The following is a 23,928-nucleotide window of genomic DNA, read 5'->3' as shown; positions in this document are numbered from 1 at the left end:
CGTCCTCCTGTCCTGGAAACGATCCCCGCCGCGGGCGCCCGCGCGGTGGCCTGGGCCGGCGCCTTCTCCGCCAGCGACGCCCTGGTAGCCGCTCCTGCGGCGGCGATCGCGCCAGATGTACCAGCCCCACAAGCCGGCGGCGATGACGACAATGACGAGCACGATTTCGCCGGAGCGATAGTACGCCTTCCACTTGGCCTCGTCAACCTGCTTCTGTGTCTCGTCGTCGTTGGTGCTGGAGCCCTTGTCGCCGCCGCCGGGCTTGGTGTCGGGGTGGTTGTGGGATCCCTTTGAAGGGGGCACGGAGGTCACGGGACCCTTTTCGCCGTCGATGCGAGAATCGGTGGGCTCGCCGCCAATGGCGCTAATGTCGACCTTCATGATGCGGTCGATCATGTCGCGCGAGCGGCGGGGCCAGTCAAAGGGCACCATGTGCGAGGCCTCCTTGAAGAGCACGTACGTCAGGTTGCGGGCCTCCTGCCAGAAACCGGCATCCTTGCCCTCGAAGGTCCAGTCACGACGAGGCGCCCAGTTGCCAGGGGACAGCTCGAAGCCCTTGGCGCCACTCCACTCCATGTTGCCAATCATCTCCTCAGTGCCGAGATGGTTGCAGATGAGGTCTTCGGCGCCAGAGAACAGCGTGATGGGAACCTTTCTTCAAGAGGTCGGGCAGCAGGTCGCGGGAGGGCTTGGACTTGTGCGCGCGGAAGGCGGAGCCGACGGCACCGTTGCACTCCTTCCAGCCAGTGTTCTTGGCGGCGTTGATGTGCAGGGCCTCGGTGACATCCTTGCGTCGGAGGTAAGGGGTAACATCTGTCAGGTCGGGGGGCCAGTTCATGCCGCAGGAAGGGTACGTGTCCTTGAGGCGGACGTCGTACATGTTGTAACAGTTGCGCTTGCCCGACGTGGTGAGGGTTGCGGTGACGTCGAGAATCTTCTGAAGGATCGTCTCGCACTCGCTGATGTCAATCTTGATATCGACAGCCATCTGCTTCCGGCAAATCTTCCACTGCTGTTCCAGCTGCTTGGCCTTTTCGGATCCCTGCGTCAAGAGGCCCTTCTCGTACGCAAATTTGAGGTAAGAGCCATACTGTTCGAATGGAGAGATCCAGCCGTTGCCGATGACGAGTCCCTTGAGGTTCCATTGGTCATCCAGACCAGCCTTCTCATTCCTCTCGAGGATGTGCTTCGCAATGTAGGGGATGTGCTGGCCGGCGTACGATTCGCCCGCAAAGTACAACTGCACAAGTCAGCCTCATGTTCCACCCTCGGTTCCTTTTCGGCGGGGGTAACCTACATCGTCCTGAGCGTATTGCGGGAACAGCTTGAAGAACTTCTCCAGGAAGATGATGAACTGATCACCCATCTCGTCGAGCTCGTGGAGGTAGCTGTTGGTGTCAACGTAGCTGAAGCCGGTGCCGACAGGGTTATCGACGAAGAGCAGATTGGCAAACTCGTGCCACGAGCCGTTGTTGTTGACCAGCTGGTCACCCTTGACGCGGTAGGGGCCGATCTCCATCATGGCGCCGTCCTCGGAACTACAGCCCGGGCCGCCGTTGAGCCAGATGACGGTGCGTTGTCTCTGGGCAATGTGCTTGTTCTCAAAGTGCCAGAAGAAGAGGTTGCCATTGTGGTCAGCGTCCGTCTCGATGTGCCTGCAACACACATCATGTTAGCATCAGTCCATCTAAGGGGAACAAGACGAGCAAGAAAGTCTCCACAAACCCAGCGTGCATCTTGACAGGAGGCCCTGCCGGCTGTCCGGGCAAGCTCTTGACATAGTAGTCGGCGGCAGATGAATCGGCGCGCGTCGTGGGTGCCCATGATAGTGCGAGCAGGAGGCCGGTGGCCAGCTGCCTGATGGCCGGGGCCATGATGGGGGAGCCGCCTTGCCAGACGGTTCGCGAGCTGCCGCGAGCCGTCGCGAAGCGGAAGTGAAGGGAGGAAATGGCAGCTCGTAGCTAGGTCACCGGCATGGGATTGATCAGCGGTTGCGAATCGAACGGCGGGGGAATAAGGAAGAGTGAGGTCGCAGTCGGCAACGGCCGTTGGTGAAGGACGAGGGAAGAGCTCGCTCTCCTGTTTCGAAAGTCTGATCGAGGTGAAAGGTGTCCGCTTGACAGGTGCCAACAGGCGTGGGTGGGGCGCTCCCCTGCCCCGATCTTAGCCATCAAGCCATCTACGGTACAGTAGCTGACGCCTTCGGTCCGCCACGTCAAAGCCATTCAATACCAGATTGGTACAACGCGTTGGCTATTGTTTCGCTGTACACTGATTCCCGCTGTTGGCACGTGCCGTGCCCATCCTCGAGGGTCTGATAGATCTTGTCTGCGCCCTTTCCTTCAGAAGGTACCTGCGACGCGGGCATGGTCTTCTCGCCATGATACACCCACGCCTTCAGCCCAGCGTCCACTGAGGCAGCACAAGCTTTTGGCGCTCTGTGGCCATTGACTTGGGTATGCCGCAAGACCTGCTACTACACTAGTCCTCGCAATGATTCATGCCTGAACATTTTGCATTATACCTCTCGAGTGGAAGATGAGTTTCCTTTGGGGGTGGCGCAACAGGCAAGATGAATGTGGCATGCGTCCTCTTGAAAGATGAAGTCTACTGAGTAGAGACGTCTAAGTAGTTAGGACATGTCAGCTAGAATAGGCAGCGAGCTGACATTGGAATGGCAGCCATCTCGGCAAGTTGGTAAACCTATTCACTTTGAAGATAACATTCTGGTTGAGAGTGCGAAGAACCTTGTCAGTGTTCATCATGAGCTTATGAATGGAGTACTTAGTCAAAAACAGGATTCATCAAACGGCCAAAAAAACAAACACAACAACACCGTGCACCATTTAGGAAGGAGCAACGTAGTGCATGAATAGAATTCACAAAAAGTGTGACGACAGCAGCAGGGTTCGAACCTGCGCGGACGAATCCATGGGATAGGTATAAAGTCTTATTCAAGTCCCACCCATTAACCACTCTGGCATGCTGCCGTTGGGGAGTGGCTTTTACGCACGCACTAAGTACGTAGCGTGGCTTGACCGCAAAAACTTCGGGGGGCTTTTTCAGCACTAACCTCAATCTGGACTCCCGATCTGAATGAGATCATGTTATGCATATTCTGTAGTTAGTTGCCCATTCGATCCGATCCTTTATGCTATTCTGTGAGATAAGAAGCGAAGAAAGAAAGCGGCAATTTCACAGAATGGGCTTAGAAAAATAAGTAGGATCTAATGTGAGTAGCATTGTTTCGTGAAAGATTGGGTACCCGAAGTTAACATGGGCCGCCCTGGTGCTTTGTTTGCGCAGCCACTGTGGAGTGCTTTCTTTCAATGCTTTACAGATATTGCATAAGCCATAGTCTCTACTAGCATAGGTACATGAGTACTGTCGCTACTGTTACTACGGCCCTGTATCGACAGCCTCAAAATCTGGTCCAAGCACCCACAACCCTGGTCACCCACCCGCCTCACCATGTCGACCACCGGTGGCAAGACATATATTGTCGAGCATCTCGACCCCGAGCTCGGCCCTTGGTCAGAGCTCGAATACATCGCCATCGCCAAGGAAACCCACGAGGCCAAGGGGACCTTCCTCCTCTCCTCGCTTCCCGCAGGCTTCAAGGCCCCTGCCAAGCTCCAGGCAAGCCCTGCCTTCAAGGCCGAAAACAGGGGCGTCGAGGAGCTCTACGCCGCCGACAAGTCACGAGTGTGCCTCCTAGATCCGGCGGCCGCCAGCGACCTCGGCCCTGAGGACGGCGACAAGTTTGACGCCTTCCTCTTCGGCGGCATCCTCGGTGATGACCCTCCCCGAGGTTCGTCCCAACTCGCATGACTCTCATATGAGAACCACGCGCCTGACCTGCTGTAGACCGCACTTCGGAATTGAGGAAGAAGGGTTTTGAGGGCCGCAGGCTCGGACCCAAGCAGATGACCACTGACACGGCTGTCCGCGTGACGAGGCTCGTAGTCGAGGGCAAGAGTAAGTGTGCGTATCTGACCTATCGCCCACAAGTGACCTAATGTTGGTGCAGCGGCCCTGGACAAGATTACGTACCTCGACTACCCTGACTTGGTCTTCAACGAGCATGAGAGCACCCAGATGCCTTTCCGTTACGTGGAAGGCAGTGACGGCAAGCCTGTGATGCCAGAAGTGAGTTTTCTGTTTCAAATTGACACACGGTTCGCGCTGACCTGTCCCAGGGCATGGTGGAACTCATCCAGAAGGATTCTGACAAGGCTATCGACGATATGTTTTAAAATTTAAGCCTTATTGACCAATTATTGACGCCATGACCATGTTGTGAATCTAGGCAGTGACGAATTTATGTGACAAAGGCGCATCACTTATCACCTTCTCAGACTGAGCATCAATGCAATGAAAGCGGAACGAAAATGATGTCAATCGGAGACAAACTCGATTTCCCGCTAGAACACCAGCGCCTATGCTCGACTACATAGAGTATTCTGCCTGGCCTCCTGTGCTCGCTATTTACATAGCGTCAAGACGCTCCTTGGCCGACTGCTTAGCCTCGTCCGAAACGTTGGGGTTGTTGAGGGTACTGTGATGTTATGTGAGCATGATCATTCGGAACTGCTGGTAAAAGTCAAAAGCCACTCACGCCTTAAGACCGCCGGCGACGTTGCCAGGGTTCTTGTTGTCGTCGTTGGCAGACTGGGCCGAGGCGGCGTTGGGGGCGTCCTCGCCGCCAAAGTCATTGTTCAGGACATCGCGGGAGTGCTGCTTGCTCTCCTCGGAGGTGTTGGGGTTGTTGATGTTGGCCTTGTGGCCTCCGGCAACCTGAGCATCGCTGGGCATATTGGCGGTGGTGGGGGGGGTTGGTTGAAGGGGAAAAGTGTGGTTGACTGATGTGGTGGGTTGTGGGTTGATCGATTGATGTTGTTGATGAAGCTGCTGTGATGAGGAGCAGACAGAATGATAGAGAGGGAGGTGAGCCCTTCTTATAGATGATTTGGAGGCTTGTTTTACACTCGATGCCCAACAGCCACAGGGCGCTGCTGGACCAAACTGATTCCGTGTCTAACACCATGCAGAGTACCGTGAAAGCATGCCATCGAAGAGTGAAGCCTGAAGGGCGGTGATCTCCCAACGTCTGACACAGCTGCCCGTCCGGATCCATGCATCATCTCCTCATCTCGATCACCGATATACCAGCTTGATGTGGCTTTGCACGTCATGACGTCTGGCACGTCTCAAAGGTTGGGCTCGGCCAGCACTTGCCATCATCATCACTACAAGCCATGGCGGCTATTGTTTTGCAAGGGAGCGTGAACAAGGTACATGCTCAGGGCAGTCAAACAATGCTTCTCGACATCAGCAGCCCTAGGTAGATCTTATTCTCAGCCGATCTCAGAACCTGGATCGGATCTACCAGGTTCTGAGATCGGATCTAAGCCAGGCCGCGGTGAATGCAGTCGAGGTGGATTGTGAAAGCGGCATATGAGAAGGCTGCCCAAAGCCATCGACCCAAGCTAAGGTACGGAGAGAAAGCTCCTGTTGACATGGGGCCGAGACGGATCGCTGCGACCGGAGGACTCCATTCTTTGCCTAGACCGCTAGACAGGTACGATGCTAAGGTTAGGGATCCGACATGGGGTAGTGAAGAGGGGCAGCGATCGGCCTTATTTGAGAAATGGAAAAGAAACGAATGGGAGGCACGGCTCGCTGAATGCCATACCAACGTCAGTGACATGGGGAACTACCGATGGATGACGACTCCATCACCCGCTCGCACCCTTCGCCCGATTCAACGTGCACAGGCTTTGGTGCAGAAAGCTTTGGTGCAGAAACACGGGCAATCCGTGAATAGACATCTGCTTCACGCACTTCAGTTGTCCTAGGCAGGCTGTTGAGTGTTAGAGTGTCCAGAAGGTGAACAGGAAGACTCGAGGGAGGCACTCACCAGTGATGATGTCATGGAAAAGGCGCTGACAGCCGGCAGTGTTTGCATGTTCAAAGACTGGAGTCCTGGAACACTTGAGCAGCTGCAAATTTCAACCGTCAACAAGGTTCTCTCCATCAGCGACAGAAGTCAATGTGTGGTCGTAGTTGTTGACGGCACGACCGTCTTTCCCCCGCATGGAGTCATGTGTGTCAGTGGCTTTCTGCGGCGAATCGCCGTTTCCTGCACGCTGCCAGCTTACCCATGATCTCACGCATCTCACGCACTGGGGAAAACAGCGAATTGGTTTGTGCATCGCGGACCAAAGGCTCCTTCGCCTGGATGGTGCAACGCCGTTCTAGGAAGGCATGGGTTGCCCTCTCTAGCTAGACTAAGGAGGGAGGAAGTCATGCATGGGCACACTAGCAGTGTGATGCCTGCCGAAAGATACGTGTGCCGCACATTTGCAATGCGAATTATGTCAATGTAGCCTCGACTGATATCTACTATCTCCCCATGGACTTTGTTGATGAGGCTATGAGGCCATCGTGAAGGCCGTTGCCAGAAATAGGACCTGACTGAAAAGGTGCCTGACCTCGGAGATGCAGATCGAGCACGAGAGCCCCACAAGCCAGGTGCATCGTACCCGCAGCCAATCACCGCCTGCACTGCGGCTGTTAGGGGGAGGCTAGCCGCGGAATGCGGCTGTGCTGAGGCTTGTCCCAATTCTGACCTCACCTCCATCGCGACCTCCGAGAGGACCCCATTGCGACTCGTCACGCGAAAGCAGGACAGTTCACACTAGCGATCCCTAAATCAGCCTCAGTTGAGCAACCAGTCGGCGCGTTGGGTGACCATTGATACCATTCGACGAACGCAGCTCACCGCAAGGACCTCTGTCATCCCTCCCGAGCCGCTCCGCTGCTGCCGCCGCCTCTCCGCGCCCAGCCACTCGCTCTTATGGCATCCGAAGCAGCACCACCGGCGGAAGACCGTCCTCCGGTAATCAACTATGTAATCGGATTCCTCATGGTCGGCCTCGCCTGGGGCCTCACGACGCCCTTCATCCGCCGTGCCGCCAAGGACCACAACCCGCCTGCGCACCCGGTCCTCGATACCGAGGCTGTCAAGTCGAGCTGGCTGAAGAGCAAGCTCTACGGGGCCTTTTTCGGCGTCATCGATCTGTTGAGAAACCCGCGCTATGCGGTGCCGCTGCTCATTAACCTGACGGGGAGCATCTGGTTCTTCCTTCTTATCGGACAAGCTGGTACGTTCTCCTCTTGCTGCACACATTGGCATCCCTTCGCAAACGCCTTGGATCGGACATCGAAGGGTTTTTTGAAGTAAAATCGGGCTGACCATGCGGCCCGCCTCGTACAGAGTTGAGCTTGACTGTTCCCATTGTGAACACGCTCGCCTTTCTATTCACCGTCATTGGAGAATGGTGGGTCGAGAAGAAGGTCATCAGCAGAGGTAAGGCTCATCTGATCCTGCCGCTTTCTTTTTCTGACATGTCCCCAGACACCGCAATCGGCATGGTTCTGTCATTGGCCGGCATTGGACTTTGCGTCCAAAGCAAGCTCTGATATGGGCGCTCAACGCTTCCTTCCTACACGTGATCAGTAGCTTGCGGAAATAGCATTGGAATCCATAGCTGACAGCAATAACTTGAAATTGTATGTTCTGGTGCCGTTTTGCGGCGCATGTCAAACTGCCGACCGGTAAATATGTCCAAGAATAAGATGTGTACAGCGATCTGCGCCGGGCAGACTCATTGAAGTTGAGTCCTCCTCTCATTCCCTTCCGGCCAAATCCAACCCCCTCCTTCCCAAAGGTTCCATTCCATGATGGAGAGCGCAGCCTGGCGCATACCTGGTCCTCCACTGATGAATGTGAAATAATAGGTGCTGGGTATCCTTGCGTGTGTCTTCGTCCCGGAACCTGTGTCGTCTCTTGCCTTTCTCATTAGAAATGGTGAGCCGTGTAGGCTTCTCATCCGTCGTGAATCGTGACGGACATCTCATGCGATTATGGATTACGTCGAAAAGGGTGAAGATGAAGAAAAGCCCATCATTGGCGTGCGCGTAGCCAGCGCTGCACACCACGTAAGCTGGGGTCTTCGGCCGTCCAGCGGCCCATCACCTGGTCTGAAGCACGAAGCTCGGTGTAGATTGCCTCGTCTGTGATGGTTGCGAGCTCCTGTAGTTTCCCGTCAGCTGGCCCGACCTCGTTAATATTCGATGGCTTGCAACTCACTGCTCGGAGCTGCCTATCACAGGACCGCACCATGGACTGGTTCCCCGAGTGCGGTCTTCTGCCCTGCAGAATGCTGTTCCGATTGTCGACCCATCGCTGCGCAGCAGCTTGTCTGAGATAGATCTTCTGGCCCTCGTGGCGCCGGGCAAATGAGTCCAGGAGGATCCTATGTCAGTCGGTCAGCATTGAAGGCCGGGTTTTTCGATGACGATCCCGTCGACGCACTGTTTTAATTCAGCCTTCTCCTGCTCCTCCTCACCCCCAGCAGCTTGAGGCACACTCGTGTCGGCGGCGCAATTAAGTATGTGCTGCCCATCAAGGGAGCACTGTCGCAGAGCGGCCCAGCCTTCGGCGTAATAGTCTTCCATGTTTTCCGGCTCTGTCGGCGCAGCCGCGATATAGTACTGCAGAGTGCGGAAATCAGAGAGAACATCAGCGACACGGACCCGCCTGTACTCGTTCACTAACAAGGGGAAGATGTCAGTTTTGAATGGGGACACTTGATTTTCGCCCCCACGATGCGAGGCTTCGTTGTCGCCACCAGATCGATCCACTTACACCCGTCCATTATCAAAGGACTTTGGAAATAAGAGCGGCCAATCGAAGAAGAAGAAAGAATTGGCGACGAGAGCGAACGTTGTCCCAGGTCTGTTCAATGCACAAAGCAGACAACAGCAATATTTGGCGGTTAGAAATGGCGAACCCAAACCAGGGAAGGGGGCAGGAAGATTGAGAAGCAGAAATGGTGAGCGAGTGAGAGTGATGATTAGCATTGGCTGCACAGCATATCGGGACCATGAACTGAAGCTCTATCGGCGATGGTGGCTGCTTTTCCCTCAAATGACCGGATGCCAGCCGGGCTCCGGATGGCTTTTGTATGTGCTCGAAGGCCTCCGAAGTCAAGGACACTCGTCCTCGAGATCTAGGAAATGGACAGAAGTGCCGAACTCCCACAGCCGTCAGTTTGGTTGCCAGACTTTTGCTCGATGGGGCCAAAGGCTGACAAGGCCCGGAGCCCCATCTCCAAACGTGTGTCTAACTAAGGCAAGGGGTGGGGGAGAGCAGCATGGGCAAAGCAAGAAAGAAAGAAAAAGAGACACTCAGAGGGAAGCCCCATAGGGATGCATGAGGCTGGCAGCGTTCACGCGACCAGTCAACGTCAACGACAAGTGAGAGATATCGTGAGAGGTCGAGCGCCTCGTGCAAGCTCAAAGCTAGCCTGCAACCTAGCCGCGCCGTGGCGTCCTGACGTCGTGACGTTCGAGCCGTAAGTGGCCTGGCGCCTCCCGGAGGCCTGGCGACGTGCATGGCTGGATGACAAGGGTCTCGTGGGTTTGGAGAGAGCGGCACATGGGATTGATGGGATGAATGGAATGAATGAGATGATGGCATGGGCTCGCAAGGCTCCTTGCGTGGGACTGTATCAGCACCGTAGCCAGGGCGGGCATGGGCAGTATTGCTTTGTCGGCGTGATCTGCAGATTGCCATGGCTTGGGTCAACTGGGAGATGTGACATGGCAGGCGGCTGTCGAGCACCATGCAGACCAGAGGGCTGTACGGGTACATGGGTACCTTAGGTACCTACCTATCTACCTTACAGCAGGGAGGTAGGTACTGTAGGTGGTAACTGCCCGGTGTGGAGGAGGTGCCGCGGGTTGGAAGGGGCCTTCCGAAGCGAAACATTTGCTCGTCGAATTGGGAAAGCGGTGCCCTCACCAGCTTCCCCCAGCACTGGCCCAGTAGCCCGATCCGGTAGGGGGCTGAAGCCTTGCATTGCAGCGGGGGCCCGAGGGGGCATAAGGGAGATGCAGAGGGCAGGCACCGCCACGAGGCCAATCGACGCACTGCTTTCCTACAGTCTTGTCTCCCGACGACCTGGTCCAGCTGAGAAATGGTATTTTCGCTCGACTCACCTGCATTAGTCTCAACCAAAGGACGTCAGTCGCCTTGTCAGTTGCTCTCCAACGTGGCATCCATCACGGTTGAGTGGTCCCATCGTGTCTCGGGCTCGATGCAGATGGCCCCCTCGCTGGCACATTGCCCAACTCCGATGCGATGCCGTAGGTGATCGGACATGCCACCCCACGTTTAATCTGCTCGCGACTCCTCCTCCTCGACTCAACCCAATGGCCGTCGCCTTCGACCCATGAGCGGACGTTTGGACGGATTGCCTTCTGCACGCACGTTCCACGAGGGAGGCTTGCACGAGGCGTACTGGCTAGCAATTCGTCACCAACCGTTGAGCCATCTCAGACAAACCCTCCTCTCTCTCCGGCGTGATCCCTCCTCTGCCCCTTCACCCCCTACACCACACCCTTTTTTTTTTTTAAGTCCTCAACGGTTGAGGCGCTATCCGCCATCCGCCATCGAACCAGTTCGTTTGTTGTCTCGCCGCGGGAGGGCGCCGGCTCATTCGACTGGCCGCCCTACGGGTGCGACACCAGTCTGTCTACTCATCACACCCTCTCGCTGTCGTGCCCTTCAGCCTCCCAGCCACCACACAAACAGTTTAAAGTGTGGTGCTACAATCCTGTGTCTTCTTCCCCCCTCCTTCTCCCCGGCGATTGTATCTCCCGAACCTCGCCGCCAACTTTGAAAATCGACGTACTATGATGTCAGATCATATGGGAAGGCTTTCTTACGCTGCCAGGTGCCCGAATGGGGGTGTGTGCTTGCGTCCCCCGCAGCCCCCTCCCCCTCCCTCCCCATTCAGCCTTCAGCTTGCAGCTCAGCAACCACTACTGGATCATGTCAGGTCCAAGTCGTCATGCATCACTAAGCAATGAATCGGCACATCGAGGTTCTTGACTTCTATAACGCCTGTAAGACAACTAGTAGTACAACATGCTGCGACGCTTTCAGGTCGTCACAGCCGCCAGGCGTGATGTGGTCCTGGGTGGAGTCTTTGTGTGGGCGTGCTGCGCTGGGTCGTTGCTTGTTGCTCACGTCGTGTCCATCAAACCAGTCCATCCCCCCTTCCCAATCTGTCCGCTTTCTCAGCGGCAAACCCGAGCGCGCGCCTCATAAAATCTCAGCTCTCTCATGACCGACTCGTGTGGCGATATCAGTCCTTCTCAGCAATCGCCTGGAGACGCTCGTCGATCTCGTCCTCGGTCAGGGTCCTAAACGCGGTACTCGTGCCCTCCTTGCCATCCGCGCGGGGTCCGCCGACAATGCCAATCTCGATCTCGCCCTTCTTGAAATCCATGCTCAGAATCGTGCTGAGAGTGGTGATCGCGAGCTCGACAACCTCGGTCCAGTCACCCTCGGCATGCTCCTTGTTGCGCAGCTTCTTTTCGAGGTGGTTCAGCGCCTCCTGCTGCTTGGGGCCTGCAGCGGTGCCCTTGTAGCCAATGTAGTATCCGGCGGGGTCGGTCTTGAACAGCTGAGGACCGAATTCAGAGTCGACAGAAATGAGCGTCGCTGCAACGCCGTACGGTCGCATGTATGCCTACAAGCCATCAGCTCCATGCACGCATGCTGGGTATTCATATCACCATCGGCTTACGCGCTGAGTATAGACCTGGCTGATGTTGGCCAGACGCTTGGCCAGGGCATCGCAAGGCATCTCGTAACCGTACTTGTACCGAAACTCGGCGGCTTCGGACTGCGCGCGCTGGGAGAATGCGCGAGCGTCGGCGATGGATCCAGTCATCACGCAGCCAACGGAAGGAGAGAGCTGGAAGATGTGCGAGACAGAGGAAGGGTCGATCAGCTTATCCTGTGGATGGGGTCAGCTCTTTCATCCGGTTCCTTGTGTGTGGGCGTGACCATCTTGACGTACGGGCACCTTCTTCTGGGACAGGACCACGGCACAGTCCTTGCCCCTGACACCTATGGACATGATGTTCGCAGCTGTGATGGCCTTGAAGGCATATTCTAATCGAATCAGACAGTCAGCGGATGCGAAGGTATCGAAGAGTGGCGAGCACATCTGGGCTGCCGTTCTCCGCTTCATGTTCCGACAACAGGATGGCGGAGCCACGGCGGTTGTCGGTTGCCGTAGGAGTTCGAGAGGGGACTATAGCATACCAACTTGGTACAATCTTCCCTGTTCGGAGAAGATTGTGATGTGTCGGTCGTATGCTGAGCCGCCTAAAGGAGGGGGGTGTCAGTCAGTTGCATGCCGGGTTAGGGAACTGAGGGTTGCTCCCCCGGTCCATTGTCCAGTACACACCCGACATCTTGACTGTTTCGAGGCAGCTGTGGTCTTCTTTTGTAGAGAGGCGATATTGAAGAGTCGAAAACTCGATGTACGTGTGGTCACTTGGGGGTGTAGGGCGACGATGCTGGCTGGCAGGCGGAAGGCTGACGTTGAGCTAGATGGAGCTGGCCCTGTATCGACGCGTTTGCAGGAGCTTGCCTGGAGAGCACACCTCAGCTCAAAGGGACCCACCCTGCTGCTGTGACGGTAATGACTAAGGGAAGGCTGGCCCAAAGGTTTCATGCCTCAGGCTTTCTCCAAATCCATGTGCATGTATTAGGTCATCTATCCTCCAGACGGGAAACAGCGGGTCTCCTCCGAGTGGAGCTTTTTGGGCAGCGGGGACAAACACGCCGACTTCCGTCTCTTTCTCAGAGGGGAGAAGAAAAAAAATATCGGGCAGCATCAGCAAGCGGTTTGCACCCAATGACAACAGTCGGCATATCGTGCCACGGCTGCATTCCAACCTGAGTGGCTAAGCCAGCAGCCAAAGCATCGAAGCGGACCCATCCATCAATCTCTTCTTAGACAGACTCGCATACCACTGCGCCCACCGGTCGGTCGAGACAGGAACACGCCCCCAAGTTGACAAGACAACGAGGGAAACGAAGGGTGTCTTGCTGCTGTTTTTCCCCTTCCTATACCTCCCCTCCGCCTTCTCCCAGAATTCCTCCATTGTGCGCCCACCATGTCGTCCTCCAGCCAGAGCGCGCCAGCGCAGCGAGTCCCAGCCTGGAAAAGATTGGGCCTCAAGCTTAAGCAGCAACCTGCAGCGGAGGCCGGTGGTTCGCCTGCAGCATCCGGGTCGTCGACGCCCAACGGGGCCGGAAAGCAGGATCTGGGCGTCAATGCCGCCGCTCCCAAAAGAAAACGACCGGAACACTCCACCCCCCTGACGTCTGCCTCCCCGTTGAAGAAGGCCCGCACACACGACACTGCACCGGTCGCTACTCCTGCCCTGAGAAAACAAAAATCCGTCACCTTTACCGACGACACCAAGAACCCTGCACCAGTCATCGCAGCTGAACGAAACGGCGTCGCTACTCCCGCAAAGAAGCCAAAGGGACCCAAGGGACCCAGCAAGAAACCCAAAAACGACCAGCCCACCGCCGACATCCAGCCCGCCCTCGAGTACCTGAGGACGTGGAAGACGAGCCGTGACAGCTGGAAGTTCAACAAGAACCACCAAACCACCCTCATCAAGCGCATCTTCGACGCCAATGCCATCCCTTCAGCCGATATTGAAGCCTTCTACGACTACATACAAGACCTGAAGGGCTTCACGCGAAAGCGCTTCTGCGAGACGGCTTCTGACGTCACAACCCAAGATTCGACAGACGGCAAGGCGGGCTTCCCCCAGGGCACCATGGAGGTCCAGGCCAAACAGGCCGAGTACGACGCCATTATTGCCGGCATCCTGAAGCTGGGCCTTGGTGCGGGAAGCAAGAGGAAATGCTTCGACGAGGTCAGCTTCGTTGATCAGGCCACCGACGCTGCCATCACACAGCGTGTCATCAAGCGTATGCGTGCCGAGATTGTGCTCGACGAGCTCTCCGACAGTGATGAGAGCACCAACAGTGACGCCCTGACGGCCACGACTGACGCCGCCGAGTCGGCCTCTTCAGCCCCCGAGCCGGTGCCGGCACTCGAGGATGACGATTCTGACGACGAGGAAGAAGAAGAAGAGGCCAAGGCAGCGGCCAAGGAGCTCAGCACGCAGGCGCGACCGCGGCGTCGCAAAATGCGCACGACGGCCGATGACTCTAGTTCTGACGAGTCTTCGGACTCGGACAGCGACTCGGATGCGAGCAGCGGCACCGACGGCGACGAAGACTCTGATGACGAAGACGAGACACCTGCTGCGGACGACGACGATGATACCTCGAGCAGCGACTCGTCAGATTCGTCCGACTCGGAAAGTGATGAGTCGGATGACTCTTCGGAAGACGAGGACGAGGCCCCGGCCAAGACGGCGCCCGCTAAGCGGAAGTAAGAAAGGAAAAATTAGCGGAGACGGACACATATCATGACAGAGAGGCACAGGATGAATGCCCATGTACCAGAAACCTGCCGTGTGGTGACGAGGACCACCGTCCGGCGGGGAGAATAGACTAGACTATGATTAGACGCCCTATCGGCGAGATGCTTCTAGCAATGGATGGATACCCCAACGGCAGGCTTGCCATGGCAACTTTGTGAAACCGTGCCACCTACGCCGAGGCAGACAGCTTCGTGAAACCCTGCTCCGGGGGCTGCAACCAGTTCCTCTCATCGTAGACCGGGCCGCCCTGCTCGATGATGTGGAACGTGTAGATAATCCGCCCCTTCTGGCTCGTGTTCCGCTCGCTCTTGTGCAGCAGGTTGCCGTGGATCAGTACGAGATCACCCGCCTTGACCTCTCCGGGGACGTACTCCCCGTCCTGGTCCTTCTTCTCGACGTAGTCCGAACCAGGCGGGAAGACGGGTCCCTTGTTCGCCACCATCTCGGTGCCCACGTCTTTACCGCCCACCTTCTTCCGCACAAGCCTCTCTTTTACGGGCGCCCACTTGTGCGATCCAGGCAGGAAGCTCAAGCAGCCGTTCTCCAGCGTCGCGTCCTCGAGGGCGTACCAGAAGCCGACGGCAGAAGGGGGATCTGTGTACAAAAAGGTTGAGTCCTGGTGCGGCGGCACGGCGCCTCCAATCTCGGGCTGCTTGCAGATGACCATGCTCTGCAGGCACCTGGGGTCTTGGAAGCCGAGGGAGCGTGCCACGGCCCCGGGGTCGACAGGTTGGCCGGCACCAGGAGCGGGAGATGAGATGGCGCGGAAGGGCGGCGAGAGTTCGTGCAGATAGTGGCCAATTTTGTTGACAGCGCGAGCTTTGGGCTTGGCGAGCTTTCCGTCGGGCCCGAAGGCGTCTTCCTCGAAGAAAAAGCGCACCTTATCGCCCGAGGAGAGAAAGTAGTCGTCGCCAACATGATCAGCACCTTCCTGGCCAGTCGAGAAACGAGTCATGGGATGATCTTGAAGAGAGAAGTTCACGAGCAGGCTGTGTGTCTCCTCGAGGCAGGCGGCGACAGTGGAGGGGTCCAAGGCCTGAGGGAGGATGAGGAAGCCATCGCGATGAAACTGGTCGAGCTGAGCCGGGGTGAGACCGCCGGGAACATTGGTGGCATCTTCTGCAGCCATGGCGACGATGCAGAGATTTGTTACTATGCAGAGGAGGCGTGGGCTTCAACAAAAGTGCGTAGGCAGGTGGAAGTCGATTTCGCCTTAAGCGACGTGGATGTGGTGAGGTTGTTGGGGAGGGGCCTCGGCTGCCCCGCACTGTCAGATAATAATCATCCCTCCTTCCCTTATCGACCAATCCAGGTTACACACACGACATCACATTGCGAAAGCTGATGTTGCAAAGCGAGAACGCAGAGAAAGTTGAAATGTTATCCAAATGCTCACAAGATGCCAGCCGAATCGCCTTCTACGAGACTCGCAGACCAAGTACGTCGTTCTGAACACGCCAAGACGTGAACGGCTGGCATCCAACCCCGTTCCATCGCCCCCTAATGCAGAAAAGACAAAAGCAACGCCCAGATACGTCGTGTATCTGCAGTCGAATAAAGACACGAAACCAGGTACCATCCTTTATTATCGTTGCTCAGGGGATAGGATCTTCTAGGAAGTCGTAGCCGTCTTCGGACGGCAGAACGTAGGCTGAGACGGCCAGTCCGACAGCGCAAATCAGGGAAACAGACGCACTGACCGTCATCAAGACCCAAGATGTGTCCAGAGTCCACCCAGGCACGGTAAACTGTTGATCGTGATCGAAGAGGTACGCCTGTTGAGCCCCGTGTTAGTTTCTTCCGCCTCACGCATCCAGCTCCCCCCATATGTGACTTACCACAATGCCCATAATAGAGAACTCGAATAGGCCGACAACGACAAGCATGAGACCCAGCAGCTTCCAGCCAACCTCGCGCTTGAACCTGCCGCCTACCATGATGACGAGAAACGACACGATTGTAGCCAGCTGCAGAATAGTCGCGAACGAAGCAAGGAAGCCGACGGTGCGCCACATGCTACAGAATGACCGCTCTCCGGTACACTGGTCGGCTGTTGGGAATTCGCGACATGGGGGGTCGTAGAGGTTCGAGCAGGTACGGTGCAGGCCAATGTGTTTAGAGTACGTATGGCCATCGACGGTGGTGGCCGAATAGGAAATCCAGTGCGGGACCGTAATGGATGCGATGGTCATAGTAGTGGCTGAACGACAAATTTGCTGTCAGCTTCATGATGGCTGTTTGAATGGCTTGGCTTGCTGGCCGATGCTGGGGGTTACGATCCCAGAAATGCAGTCAAGAACGATGACGACACTGAGCGTTGCAGGAGCTTTGACTTACCAGCGACAAAGGCCACGAGGGCCGCGCTGTAGACTGAGACTCGCGTCATGTCGGGGTGTGCGATGCAGAATCTCAGAGGTAGAGCTGACAGTCAAACTGTCCGACCGACTCGTGAAGGGTTTGCAGGACGGTTGGAAGAGATAAGGAGTTCTTCTTGTGGTTGCGCGGGTTTGCCAGCCAAGGCAATCGTGCCCGGACTCGAAGGCCAGTTTCAAGGTTGCCTGCTTGCCCGTTGCACCTCCCCACCAGTGACGACAGGTTTACAGTGGAGATCGCCTGCCCTTCTGGGCTTACCTTGCCTGGAGGCTGGGGTTCCCAAGCGTGGGGGAATGGGCATTGGGTGTTCTGACTGGCTGATGAGCCCGGAGACGGTGAAGGAGTAATGAAAGCGGCCAATGACGGGGACGAGAAGCCCTGCGCGTCAGTGAGTGATCACGATCGTAGTGGTTGCACCAGGCAAGGACGGTGCACAAGGTTGCAGGGAGGAAGAGGGCGCCCATGGCATTCTGAGGGGGCCTTTGCTGCTATCGATATCTCTCGTTCGCGTCGAGATGCCCATCCCACGCCGACCATCCAATCATGGTGTGCATCCAAGTCGACTGTGAGCCATGCTTCGAGGCCTTGTCTGCTTTGCGCTTTTCTTCCCTCTTCAATTGTCACTCCACCAGACGATAAATCAGGCGAATAGTGCAAGCACGACGGTTCCAGCTGCAGCAAGCATCGGCCCAAAACCAGATCCTAGGCGAATGCCACTACTGTCGTCGTCGTCGCTACTGTTGCTGCTGCCACCGTTGTTGTTGTTGTTGCTGTTGTTGTTGCTACTGCTGCTACTGTCGCTACTGTCGTCGGAACTCGTATCGTTCCCGCTGCTGTTGTTCCCCTGCGTCCGAACCGAGCTGCCACAGAATTAGCCGCCAAGCATCGACTTGATCTGAACTCGAGGAACTCACATGGCATTGTCGCAGTCTACGAAGCCGTTACGAGAAGCTCCGGTGTGAGTGATTTGACCGGCCAGTTCGCAGTTCTCTGTGATGATGACTCGATCAGGTCCGGGACTGTTTCCCGTGTACACGCCTCGTCTCAGAAGGGGAAACTCCTGGAAGGGCCCTCTAATATTGTCGAACGTGAAGCCCTCAAAGTTATTGTACCGATGCGGGTAGTTGTTCCTTCCGAGCTGGCGACCGCTTTCAAAGAGCCTGCAAGCTTCATCGGCCGCTTCCTGGATCTGTTCATCGGTGTACACATTACTGCCGCAGCTCACGGCACTCTGCGCAATGACACGTGCCGACAGCGCAAGCGTTGTGAGGATGAGGGCGGAGAAATGCATCGTGACGGCGTGAGCCAGGCGATGGTTGAAACGATGGGCTGATGGCGGGGCGGATGACCTTTTTCAGGAGCTTGTTCGCGAGATGAGAGGTGAGGACGGGGCACTGCTTTAAAAAGCCTGCGAGGCCTCTCGTCGCCAAGATCATGGGACACCACGCGTTGGGCTTTGGTTGGCGGATGTTCTGCAATCTGCAACAGTCTTTCCTGGGCGACGGGACCTGCGCGGGCGATGCGAAATGAGCCTGGAAACCCTTTGTTCTCCAGCAAAGCAGGGGCTGTGAAAGCCTTGTTGATCGCTGGCTTACCTCCCACGACCCTGAATCGGGCCAAGATCGCGGGGCCAGAGCGCGCTGGAAGGGTCCATCAGGGCCCTTTCCCTGACAGAGCACCCCCTTGCCCAGCTGAGGGCAGGCACCACCATGTCTACATGTACCTCTATTTGGGTCTCTACCACATCTCACCTGCCCAACTCAGTCATCGCCGCTTCGCGCTTGACAGTGGTGGCCTGCCTCTTCTCCAACTGGTGTCACCAAACCTTCTCTTTCTATTTATCTCGCGGTCCCCCTTCTCTCTAATATTTTCAAAATTTGCCGATCGAACAGATTTGAGCCCTTCAACTATGCGCCAAACTGTGATGAGCGGTAGCAAGGCGCTGATTTCAGAATCACTACGCAAGTCAACACTCATGGGCCTACCACTGACAATTTTGGTGTTAACCCAGCACTCTGCTGTTACAGCACACAATACCGCTATCGCATGATATTAGGTTTCGTACCGCGATCTTGACCTCCTGTCCGGGGTTGCACAAAGCCGATCTGCCGACCCGAAGTAACCACAACCCCGCCTCTAGGCGCAGCGCAAGATTTACGAATACGGAAGACCATCGGAACGAATCTTGAGGACATCTATTTTCATTTCTGACTAAGCGCCTGAATTAATTTTTTCTTTCTCTCACTCAAGACTCCCTTTTGGCGGAGGCTGGCCGCTGTTCATCACTCGATTATGTCCCGATTAGATCTTCCCCAGATAGCCAATCTCAACGGTAACTCGCATGCGCATCATCATTGCTCCCCTGTCAGATCGTCCAAGGTATCAGGCTTTCAGCACGTGTCGACATGGTCTCTTCAGAGTCGTTGGGTCATAGACTTCATGTGCCGCAGCCAAATGTGTATTGGCTACCCAGCGCGCCCCGCCACCAACCGGGACTCCGGAAGCAGCGGTATAGCCCCCTTGGTCGTCTTATCCCGCGCTAGGGATCGCCCACAGCAGCTTGATAAGTGCTTGGCCGAGCTCACCCGAGACTGTTGCTGGCAAGTCGTCATGATTGCCTTGGAAGCGCTGTCAGTGCTGCTTTCTAATGTCGAAACGTCGGACGCAAGGAGCCTGCGGGCTGTGACAAGAATCCTAAGCCCAGGCCGAGACCGAGACTGGGTACCCTGAGGCAGTCAGAGCTGTGCAAAGTTGCCGAAGAGCGCCGAAGAGCTGTCTGTCGCTCGATCCTTGGGTCAGGCCCACCGTCGATCAGATGCGGCCGGCGCGATCACGCCAGAACAGCGGCGTGCAGTGCAATACATGGAACGTGCGACACGCCCGCATCGCTATCTTTCTCGTCCAGTGATTGCAACCAGCTTGACCCAGGCTATCCACTCAGTCTTGAGCTAAGGCAGGGTAGTTTTGATTCGGAGCTGACTTCATTCGAGATACAGATCGGGAGCTCCTAGTCGAGCCAGGGTCTTGACACACACCTAATGGCCAAGGTGCTAGTAGGTTACGTCTTCCATTTCTCATGCTAACCCTGACAAAGCTATATGTCCTTCTTAATCACTCACATGTCCCTGCACTTCTGTTCACCATGAGCCACCAAACTCGTCGCACCCCTAAGCTCGAAATATTTCACCGCTATACTCGCATCAGGTGGTGAACAGTCCTGCTCAAATTGAAACCCTCAAAAGAAGCCGCAGTGAACGCTCGCGCAGAAAATCCCCGAGGTAGTGTTCGCGGCGTCGCCAATCTGGGGCCGGGCGCTTGGAGACGCGTCAAATATACACGCGGACAACCGCCAAAAGCACAGAAAGCGTTATGGCAAATCGTCGCCCTTTTGATCATCGTCCAATCCAGACAAGCGCAGTCCTCGTCCTCGGCTCGTCCAGAACCAAGACGTCGCCGCCGCCTTCACCGCCTTCACCCCCAGAGGAGCTTTGTGAGCCTCTTGAATCATTGAGCCTACCTCCTTCGGCCAACGACCAGGCGGAAGAGGAACGACGAAAGACCTCGACACGCCTACGCGCTGCAGTACATGTATTGAACACAGAAGCGCTCGCTCTCAGGGCAGTGACGCGCTTGTACGAGACGGACCCCATTGCCCGTGACGGCTTCAATCGAACCGTGGCAGCGATCACTCGCCATGGCAATGGACAGGGCAAAGTGGTCATCACTGGGGTCGGCAAGTCAGGTCACATCGCCAACAAGCTCACGGCGACATTTAATAGCCTTTCGATTCCCACAGTCTTTTTGAACCCGCTAGATGCTCTCCACGGCGATCTCGGTATCGTAGGCCAGCACGATACCCTCCTGTTCATCACCTTTTCGGGCAAAACATCGGAGCTTATGGGTCTCATTCCACACCTCCACAGGTCATCGACATTGGTTATCCTGACGGGTCACACTCGCTCGGATACGTGCGACCTGATCCAGGCCAGGCCTGGCACGGTACTACTGCCAGCACCGGTACACGAGTCCGAGACATCCTCGTTCGGTGTATCAGCGCCCACAACATCAACCACAGTCGCGCTGGCGGTAGGCGATGCCGTTGCCATAGCCGCTGCGGAAGAGCTGCATCCCAGCGTGGCAGGCGTTTTTGCCCGAAACCACCCGGGCGGCGCAATCGGCGCTGCCTTCCGGCAGAAGCCCGGGACGATCAAGGAGATAGCCGTGGCCTGGTCTGAAATTCCGGACATTGTGGAACACGACAGCATAGGAGCCGACGTGCTCCGCGCAGGCTTCGATTCATCGACAAAGTGGGTGCGCAACGGCGACTGTGTAGCATCACCGAGCAGGATCCGACGACTCTGCGGGTCAGGGTCCGGAGACTTGAACCGACGAGCTGGGGAGATTCCCGGCCTAATGGTTTCCAGAGACAAGATGCTTTCCATCTCCGCGGGCACCAGCGTACGGCGAGCGTTGGAATTTGTCCGGAACGTCAGGGGTATGGCAGTGACGGCGGATGAGGAGAACGACACGACGTGCGATGCAGACTCGGTGCTGGCAGTACTGGAGATGGGGGAGATTGTCGGCGTTGTTGAGGTGGGAGATCTGTTGGGGAAAAGTGATGTGTGGTGATGAAAGCATTTGATGCTATGGCATCAACGGACATGGCATGTGTGATATCCATGAGCGGGATTTCAGTTTCGGGCAAGGTCTTCACTAGAGTTTTCGATGGCCAGGACCACTAGATGGGATAATATGACTGCCCAGTCAGTACAGCTCGTTGAGCTCTGGGCTGATTTGTGTCATCACGCCTTCGTGCTCGTGAAGAAGGCATGTGATGTCAGGTTGGGGCGATAGACAATTGGGTCCAGTTGCGATCTGCTTGGCGTCTGATACAGATCTTGGACCCCATCCCTGGTAGCAAGTATGTCAACCTGGGTACGACAGCGACAACTCAAATATGGATGCCGTTGGACAGGATGGGGAATGATTGCATGCGGCAAGAGCGCTATTGTTATCCGCCGTTTTTTTGGCCTTTTTTTTTCGTTTTTTCTTTATTTTCTTTGCCTCTGGAATCAGCAACAACAGCTTTGTTGAGCAGGGCGAATCCGTGTCGAAACCGCCCGAGGAGCCTCAAAGGCCGCGCGGTTCGGAGGGTTTAGAGGGGCGCGAACAGGAGGAGGCGTGCCTTGCTCTAGCGTCAGTCCCCGACAGAGTCTTGTACGCGAATCGGATCTTTGTTCCTGACAGCAGGCAGACCAGAAGACGAAATAGTGGGGGATGCTGTGAATTGCTATTTTGGTAACGGGTTTATTGCTTCGCTTCGCTTCGCCCTGTCTCGCCCTTGCCTGTCTTGCAGCTGCTCTTACGGGAGTGCTAAGACCCGAGGGGCAATGATCGAACAGGCCCGTCACCATGCGCCACAAACATTGTGTGGCCAAGGGAGCCTCAGACCAGAACCCAGCCCGCTGGGGACCTACATGATCACATGCTACCTAAGGTACCTACCTCGGTGACAGAGATCTCTTGGCTTGGGTCGGCGACCAGCGTCATTGTCGGGGCTGTGGTAGCACCCTTGCGCCAATCAGCGGGGTCGCTGGGGGGGGCAGTATCGGGCAGTGGACGCGTAACTTTGGAGGCGGGTGGGTAATGCGAGGAAGGCTATTTCCTCTGCCCTTGTAGGCTATTCGCTCTGCCCGACCAGGGTAATTGCACGCTAGACAGGGGTTAAGCTCCAAATATAGCTCTACTACCTAAATTAGCTAGGGTAACTATATACCTCTGCTCGTCTCTTGTATATACGAGTCTCCGAGGAGTCTCTCGATGATTTCCGAGCTAAAGACTAGCTATAACTAGCTAACTAAGCAATATAAGCAGCCCCCTAAAGCTCTATAATTGCCCTATCTATCCCCTGAATTATTAATAGCCTTCAATGCAACAATACCACTAAATACGCCTACTCTAAGCCCTCTAGATATCGCTAACGCCTCATTTTATCGTTAAATAAAGCCTCTCCGAAGCCTCCTTTACTAATAGACTCACCGAGGCCGTCACCGAGGGTCCTATCGTCTCCGTTACTATAGATGCGCAGCGCCTCTCTATAGCTACTGCTCACGGCTACTATTATATAGCCACAATAGGGTATGCCGCAGTTCGCTATTCTATTGAGCTATTGAGTGACTTGAAGGTATAATAGTCGAGGAGAGGTACATAGTTGCCACAGCCATTTTAAGTGGTGGAGCTATGTGCATGGCTTGACCCTTATCTAGCGTGCAATTACCCTGGTCGGGCAGAGCGAATAGCCTACAAGGGCAGAGGAAATAGCCGTCCTCGGGTAATGCACTGAAGAAAGATGCGACGAGAGCGGGGAGGACAAGACGAGGACGCGTTTCGCAGGCATGGCCACTGTAAGATGGATGAGGAGAAGGGAAGGAGAGCATCAGAGCTGATTGTAGACGCAGGGACCTAGCCAACCGCCTACGAATAGCTACAGTATCTATCCAAGACGAGAAGCGCAGGGCAGGGAGAGGTCTCAGGCGTTGCATCGAGGCAACGGTGAGATGCCTCCCGGGGTGGTTTCCCGACGTCTGGGCAGGCGCTTTACTTGTAGCTGGTAGGTAGGTGAGTGCTGATGCTTGCTGGGGACAGCGACCCGGCCTTGTCAGACCCCTGTACCTGCGCTGCCTTGCCTGCCTGCCTGGACTGAGGTGGTAGCGATGCAGAGGTACCTACTCAGTACAGTCCCCCCCACCAGCCTCCCGCTTTTGCGCAGGCAACCAGTACCAGGCAGCACTAGAACCACCAGTACCAGGTCGGTCCTAGCGATCCCCAGCCCCAACAAATTCCCAGCTCCTCCACCACCAATTGCCCATCCATGCCATCCAATCCCATCTGATTCATCAACCAGAGCATTCCAACCTGTCTGCTCTCCTGCTCCCTCCCTCTCCTCTGCTCCTTCTCCCACTCTATTCTCCCTCTCCCAGCCTTTCGACGGGACGTCTCTCCTTTTATTCCGTGGCATTTTAAGACGACTGAAAGCAAACGACAACGATTTGTTCGTGCACCACTCCATTCTCTGGACACTGACCTTCTTGCAAGTCGACGTTTGTTTTGTTTTGTTTTGTTTAGAGCTTGTTGCGCCAGCCTCGCACCCATGAT

At 55.9% G+C, this 23,928-nt stretch overlaps 11 protein-coding genes and 1 non-coding gene across 12 annotated transcripts; 4 read left to right on the top strand and 8 right to left on the bottom strand.

Annotated features, from left to right (window-relative positions):
• Positions 1 to 592: 592 nt before the first annotated feature.
• On the bottom strand, positions 593 to 2,042 carry VDAG_00116 (carboxypeptidase KEX1; the record flags this gene model as incomplete). Its single annotated transcript, XM_009651493.1, has 3 exons — positions 1,726 to 2,042; positions 1,298 to 1,655; positions 593 to 1,240 (listed from the first exon to the last, which is right to left on the bottom strand). Exons 1-3 carry the CDS (start codon positions 1,872 to 1,874, stop codon positions 593 to 595), a joined length of 1,155 nt encoding a protein of 384 aa, XP_009649788.1. The 5' UTR covers positions 1,875 to 2,042.
• Positions 2,043 to 2,894: 852 nt separating this feature from the next.
• VDAG_20046 lies at positions 2,895 to 2,990 on the bottom strand. The gene has a single exon. It is a non-coding gene; the product is annotated as a tRNA-Ser (tRNA).
• Positions 2,991 to 3,471: 481 nt separating this feature from the next.
• VDAG_00115 (DUF431 domain-containing protein) lies at positions 3,472 to 4,256 on the top strand (the record flags this gene model as incomplete). The annotated part of the gene is made up of 4 exons (XM_009651492.1): positions 3,472 to 3,811; positions 3,868 to 3,978; positions 4,031 to 4,149; positions 4,200 to 4,256. The coding sequence occupies 4 exons, from the start codon at positions 3,472 to 3,474 to the stop codon at positions 4,254 to 4,256; spliced, it is 627 nt and encodes a 208-aa protein (XP_009649787.1).
• Positions 4,257 to 4,488: 232 nt separating this feature from the next.
• Positions 4,489 to 4,815, bottom strand: VDAG_00114 (uncharacterized protein; the record flags this gene model as incomplete). Its single annotated transcript, XM_009651491.1, has 2 exons — positions 4,489 to 4,558; positions 4,619 to 4,815. 2 exons carry the CDS (start codon positions 4,813 to 4,815, stop codon positions 4,489 to 4,491), a joined length of 267 nt encoding a protein of 88 aa, XP_009649786.1.
• A 1,862-nt stretch (positions 4,816 to 6,677) lies between these two features.
• On the top strand, positions 6,678 to 7,607 carry VDAG_00113 (uncharacterized protein). Its single transcript, XM_009651490.1, has 3 exons — positions 6,678 to 7,166; positions 7,280 to 7,372; positions 7,421 to 7,607. The coding sequence occupies exons 1-3, from the start codon at positions 6,860 to 6,862 to the stop codon at positions 7,483 to 7,485; spliced, it is 465 nt and encodes a 154-aa protein (XP_009649785.1). The 5' UTR covers positions 6,678 to 6,859; the 3' UTR covers positions 7,486 to 7,607.
• A 362-nt stretch (positions 7,608 to 7,969) lies between these two features.
• Positions 7,970 to 8,723, bottom strand: VDAG_00112 (uncharacterized protein; the record flags this gene model as incomplete). Its single annotated transcript, XM_009651489.1, has 4 exons — positions 7,970 to 8,098; positions 8,156 to 8,321; positions 8,381 to 8,618; positions 8,714 to 8,723. The coding sequence occupies 4 exons, from the start codon at positions 8,721 to 8,723 to the stop codon at positions 7,970 to 7,972; spliced, it is 543 nt and encodes a 180-aa protein (XP_009649784.1).
• A 2,228-nt stretch (positions 8,724 to 10,951) lies between these two features.
• On the bottom strand, positions 10,952 to 12,454 carry VDAG_00111 (proteasome subunit alpha type-6-A). Its single transcript, XM_009651488.1, has 5 exons — positions 12,333 to 12,454; positions 12,188 to 12,250; positions 11,940 to 12,034; positions 11,664 to 11,876; positions 10,952 to 11,606 (listed from the first exon to the last, which is right to left on the bottom strand). The coding sequence occupies exons 1-5, from the start codon at positions 12,337 to 12,339 to the stop codon at positions 11,220 to 11,222; spliced, it is 765 nt and encodes a 254-aa protein (XP_009649783.1). The 5' UTR covers positions 12,340 to 12,454; the 3' UTR covers positions 10,952 to 11,219.
• Positions 12,455 to 13,047: 593 nt separating this feature from the next.
• On the top strand, positions 13,048 to 14,352 carry VDAG_00110 (uncharacterized protein; the record flags this gene model as incomplete). Its single annotated transcript, XM_009651487.1, has 1 exon — positions 13,048 to 14,352. The coding sequence occupies one exon, from the start codon at positions 13,048 to 13,050 to the stop codon at positions 14,350 to 14,352; it is 1,305 nt and encodes a 434-aa protein (XP_009649782.1).
• Positions 14,353 to 14,569: 217 nt separating this feature from the next.
• VDAG_00109 (phytanoyl-CoA dioxygenase family protein) lies at positions 14,570 to 15,529 on the bottom strand (the record flags this gene model as incomplete). Its single annotated transcript, XM_009651486.1, has 1 exon — positions 14,570 to 15,529. One exon carries the CDS (start codon positions 15,527 to 15,529, stop codon positions 14,570 to 14,572), a length of 960 nt encoding a protein of 319 aa, XP_009649781.1.
• Positions 15,530 to 15,746: 217 nt separating this feature from the next.
• Positions 15,747 to 16,916, bottom strand: VDAG_00108 (uncharacterized protein). The gene is made up of 3 exons (XM_009651485.1): positions 16,738 to 16,916; positions 16,239 to 16,600; positions 15,747 to 16,175 (listed from the first exon to the last, which is right to left on the bottom strand). Exons 1-3 carry the CDS (start codon positions 16,784 to 16,786, stop codon positions 15,996 to 15,998), a joined length of 591 nt encoding a protein of 196 aa, XP_009649780.1. The 5' UTR covers positions 16,787 to 16,916; the 3' UTR covers positions 15,747 to 15,995.
• A 296-nt stretch (positions 16,917 to 17,212) lies between these two features.
• VDAG_00107 (guanyl-specific ribonuclease F1) lies at positions 17,213 to 18,141 on the bottom strand. Its single transcript, XM_009651484.1, has 2 exons — positions 17,688 to 18,141; positions 17,213 to 17,633 (listed from the first exon to the last, which is right to left on the bottom strand). Exons 1-2 carry the CDS (start codon positions 18,062 to 18,064, stop codon positions 17,414 to 17,416), a joined length of 597 nt encoding a protein of 198 aa, XP_009649779.1. The 5' UTR covers positions 18,065 to 18,141; the 3' UTR covers positions 17,213 to 17,413.
• A 1,807-nt stretch (positions 18,142 to 19,948) lies between these two features.
• VDAG_00106 (arabinose 5-phosphate isomerase) lies at positions 19,949 to 21,402 on the top strand (the record flags this gene model as incomplete). Its single annotated transcript, XM_009651483.1, has 1 exon — positions 19,949 to 21,402. The coding sequence occupies exon 1, from the start codon at positions 20,143 to 20,145 to the stop codon at positions 21,400 to 21,402; it is 1,260 nt and encodes a 419-aa protein (XP_009649778.1). The 5' UTR covers positions 19,949 to 20,142.
• Between the last annotated feature and the right edge of the window lie 2,526 nt (positions 21,403 to 23,928).

This window comes from Verticillium dahliae, genomic scaffold (genome assembly GCF_000150675.1).
Source record: "Verticillium dahliae VdLs.17 supercont1.1 genomic scaffold, whole genome shotgun sequence".
Taxonomy (NCBI): Eukaryota; Fungi; Ascomycota; class Sordariomycetes; order Glomerellales; family Plectosphaerellaceae; genus Verticillium; species Verticillium dahliae.
Note: the sequence above shows the minus strand (reverse complement) of the source record. Positions and strands in the feature narration are given on the sequence as shown.

Bases quoted from the DNA above. Each gene is read 5' to 3' on its own strand.
- VDAG_00108 (XM_009651485.1), bottom strand. From the start codon at position 16,786: ATGACGCGAGTCTCAGTCTACAGCGCGGCCCTCGTGGCCTTTGTCGCT. The intron at 16,601-16,737 runs GTAAGTCAAAGC...TTTGTCGTTCAG, and splicing joins CCTCGTGGCCTTTGTCGCTG to CCACTACTATGACCATCGCA. The intron at 16,176-16,238 runs GTAAGTCACATA...GGGGCTCAACAG, and splicing joins TCTCTATTATGGGCATTGTG to GCGTACCTCTTCGATCACGA.
- VDAG_00107 (XM_009651484.1), bottom strand. From the start codon at position 18,064: ATGCATTTCTCCGCCCTCATCCTCACAACGCTTGCGCTGTCGGCACGT. The intron at 17,634-17,687 runs GTGAGTTCCTCG...ATTCTGTGGCAG, and splicing joins GTAGACTGCGACAATGCCAT to CTCGGTTCGGACGCAGGGGA.
- VDAG_00111 (XM_009651488.1), bottom strand. The intron at 12,035-12,187 runs GTATGCTATAGT...TGATTCGATTAG, and splicing joins GGGAAGATTGTACCAAGTTG to AATATGCCTTCAAGGCCATC. The intron at 11,877-11,939 runs GTACGTCAAGAT...CCCCATCCACAG, and splicing joins TGTCCCAGAAGAAGGTGCCC to GATAAGCTGATCGACCCTTC.
- VDAG_00113 (XM_009651490.1), top strand. From the start codon at position 6,860: ATGGCATCCGAAGCAGCACCACCGGCGGAAGACCGTCCTCCGGTAATC. The intron at 7,167-7,279 runs GTACGTTCTCCT...CGCCTCGTACAG, and splicing joins CCTTCTTATCGGACAAGCTG to AGTTGAGCTTGACTGTTCCC. The intron at 7,373-7,420 runs GTAAGGCTCATC...ACATGTCCCCAG, and splicing joins GAAGAAGGTCATCAGCAGAG to ACACCGCAATCGGCATGGTT.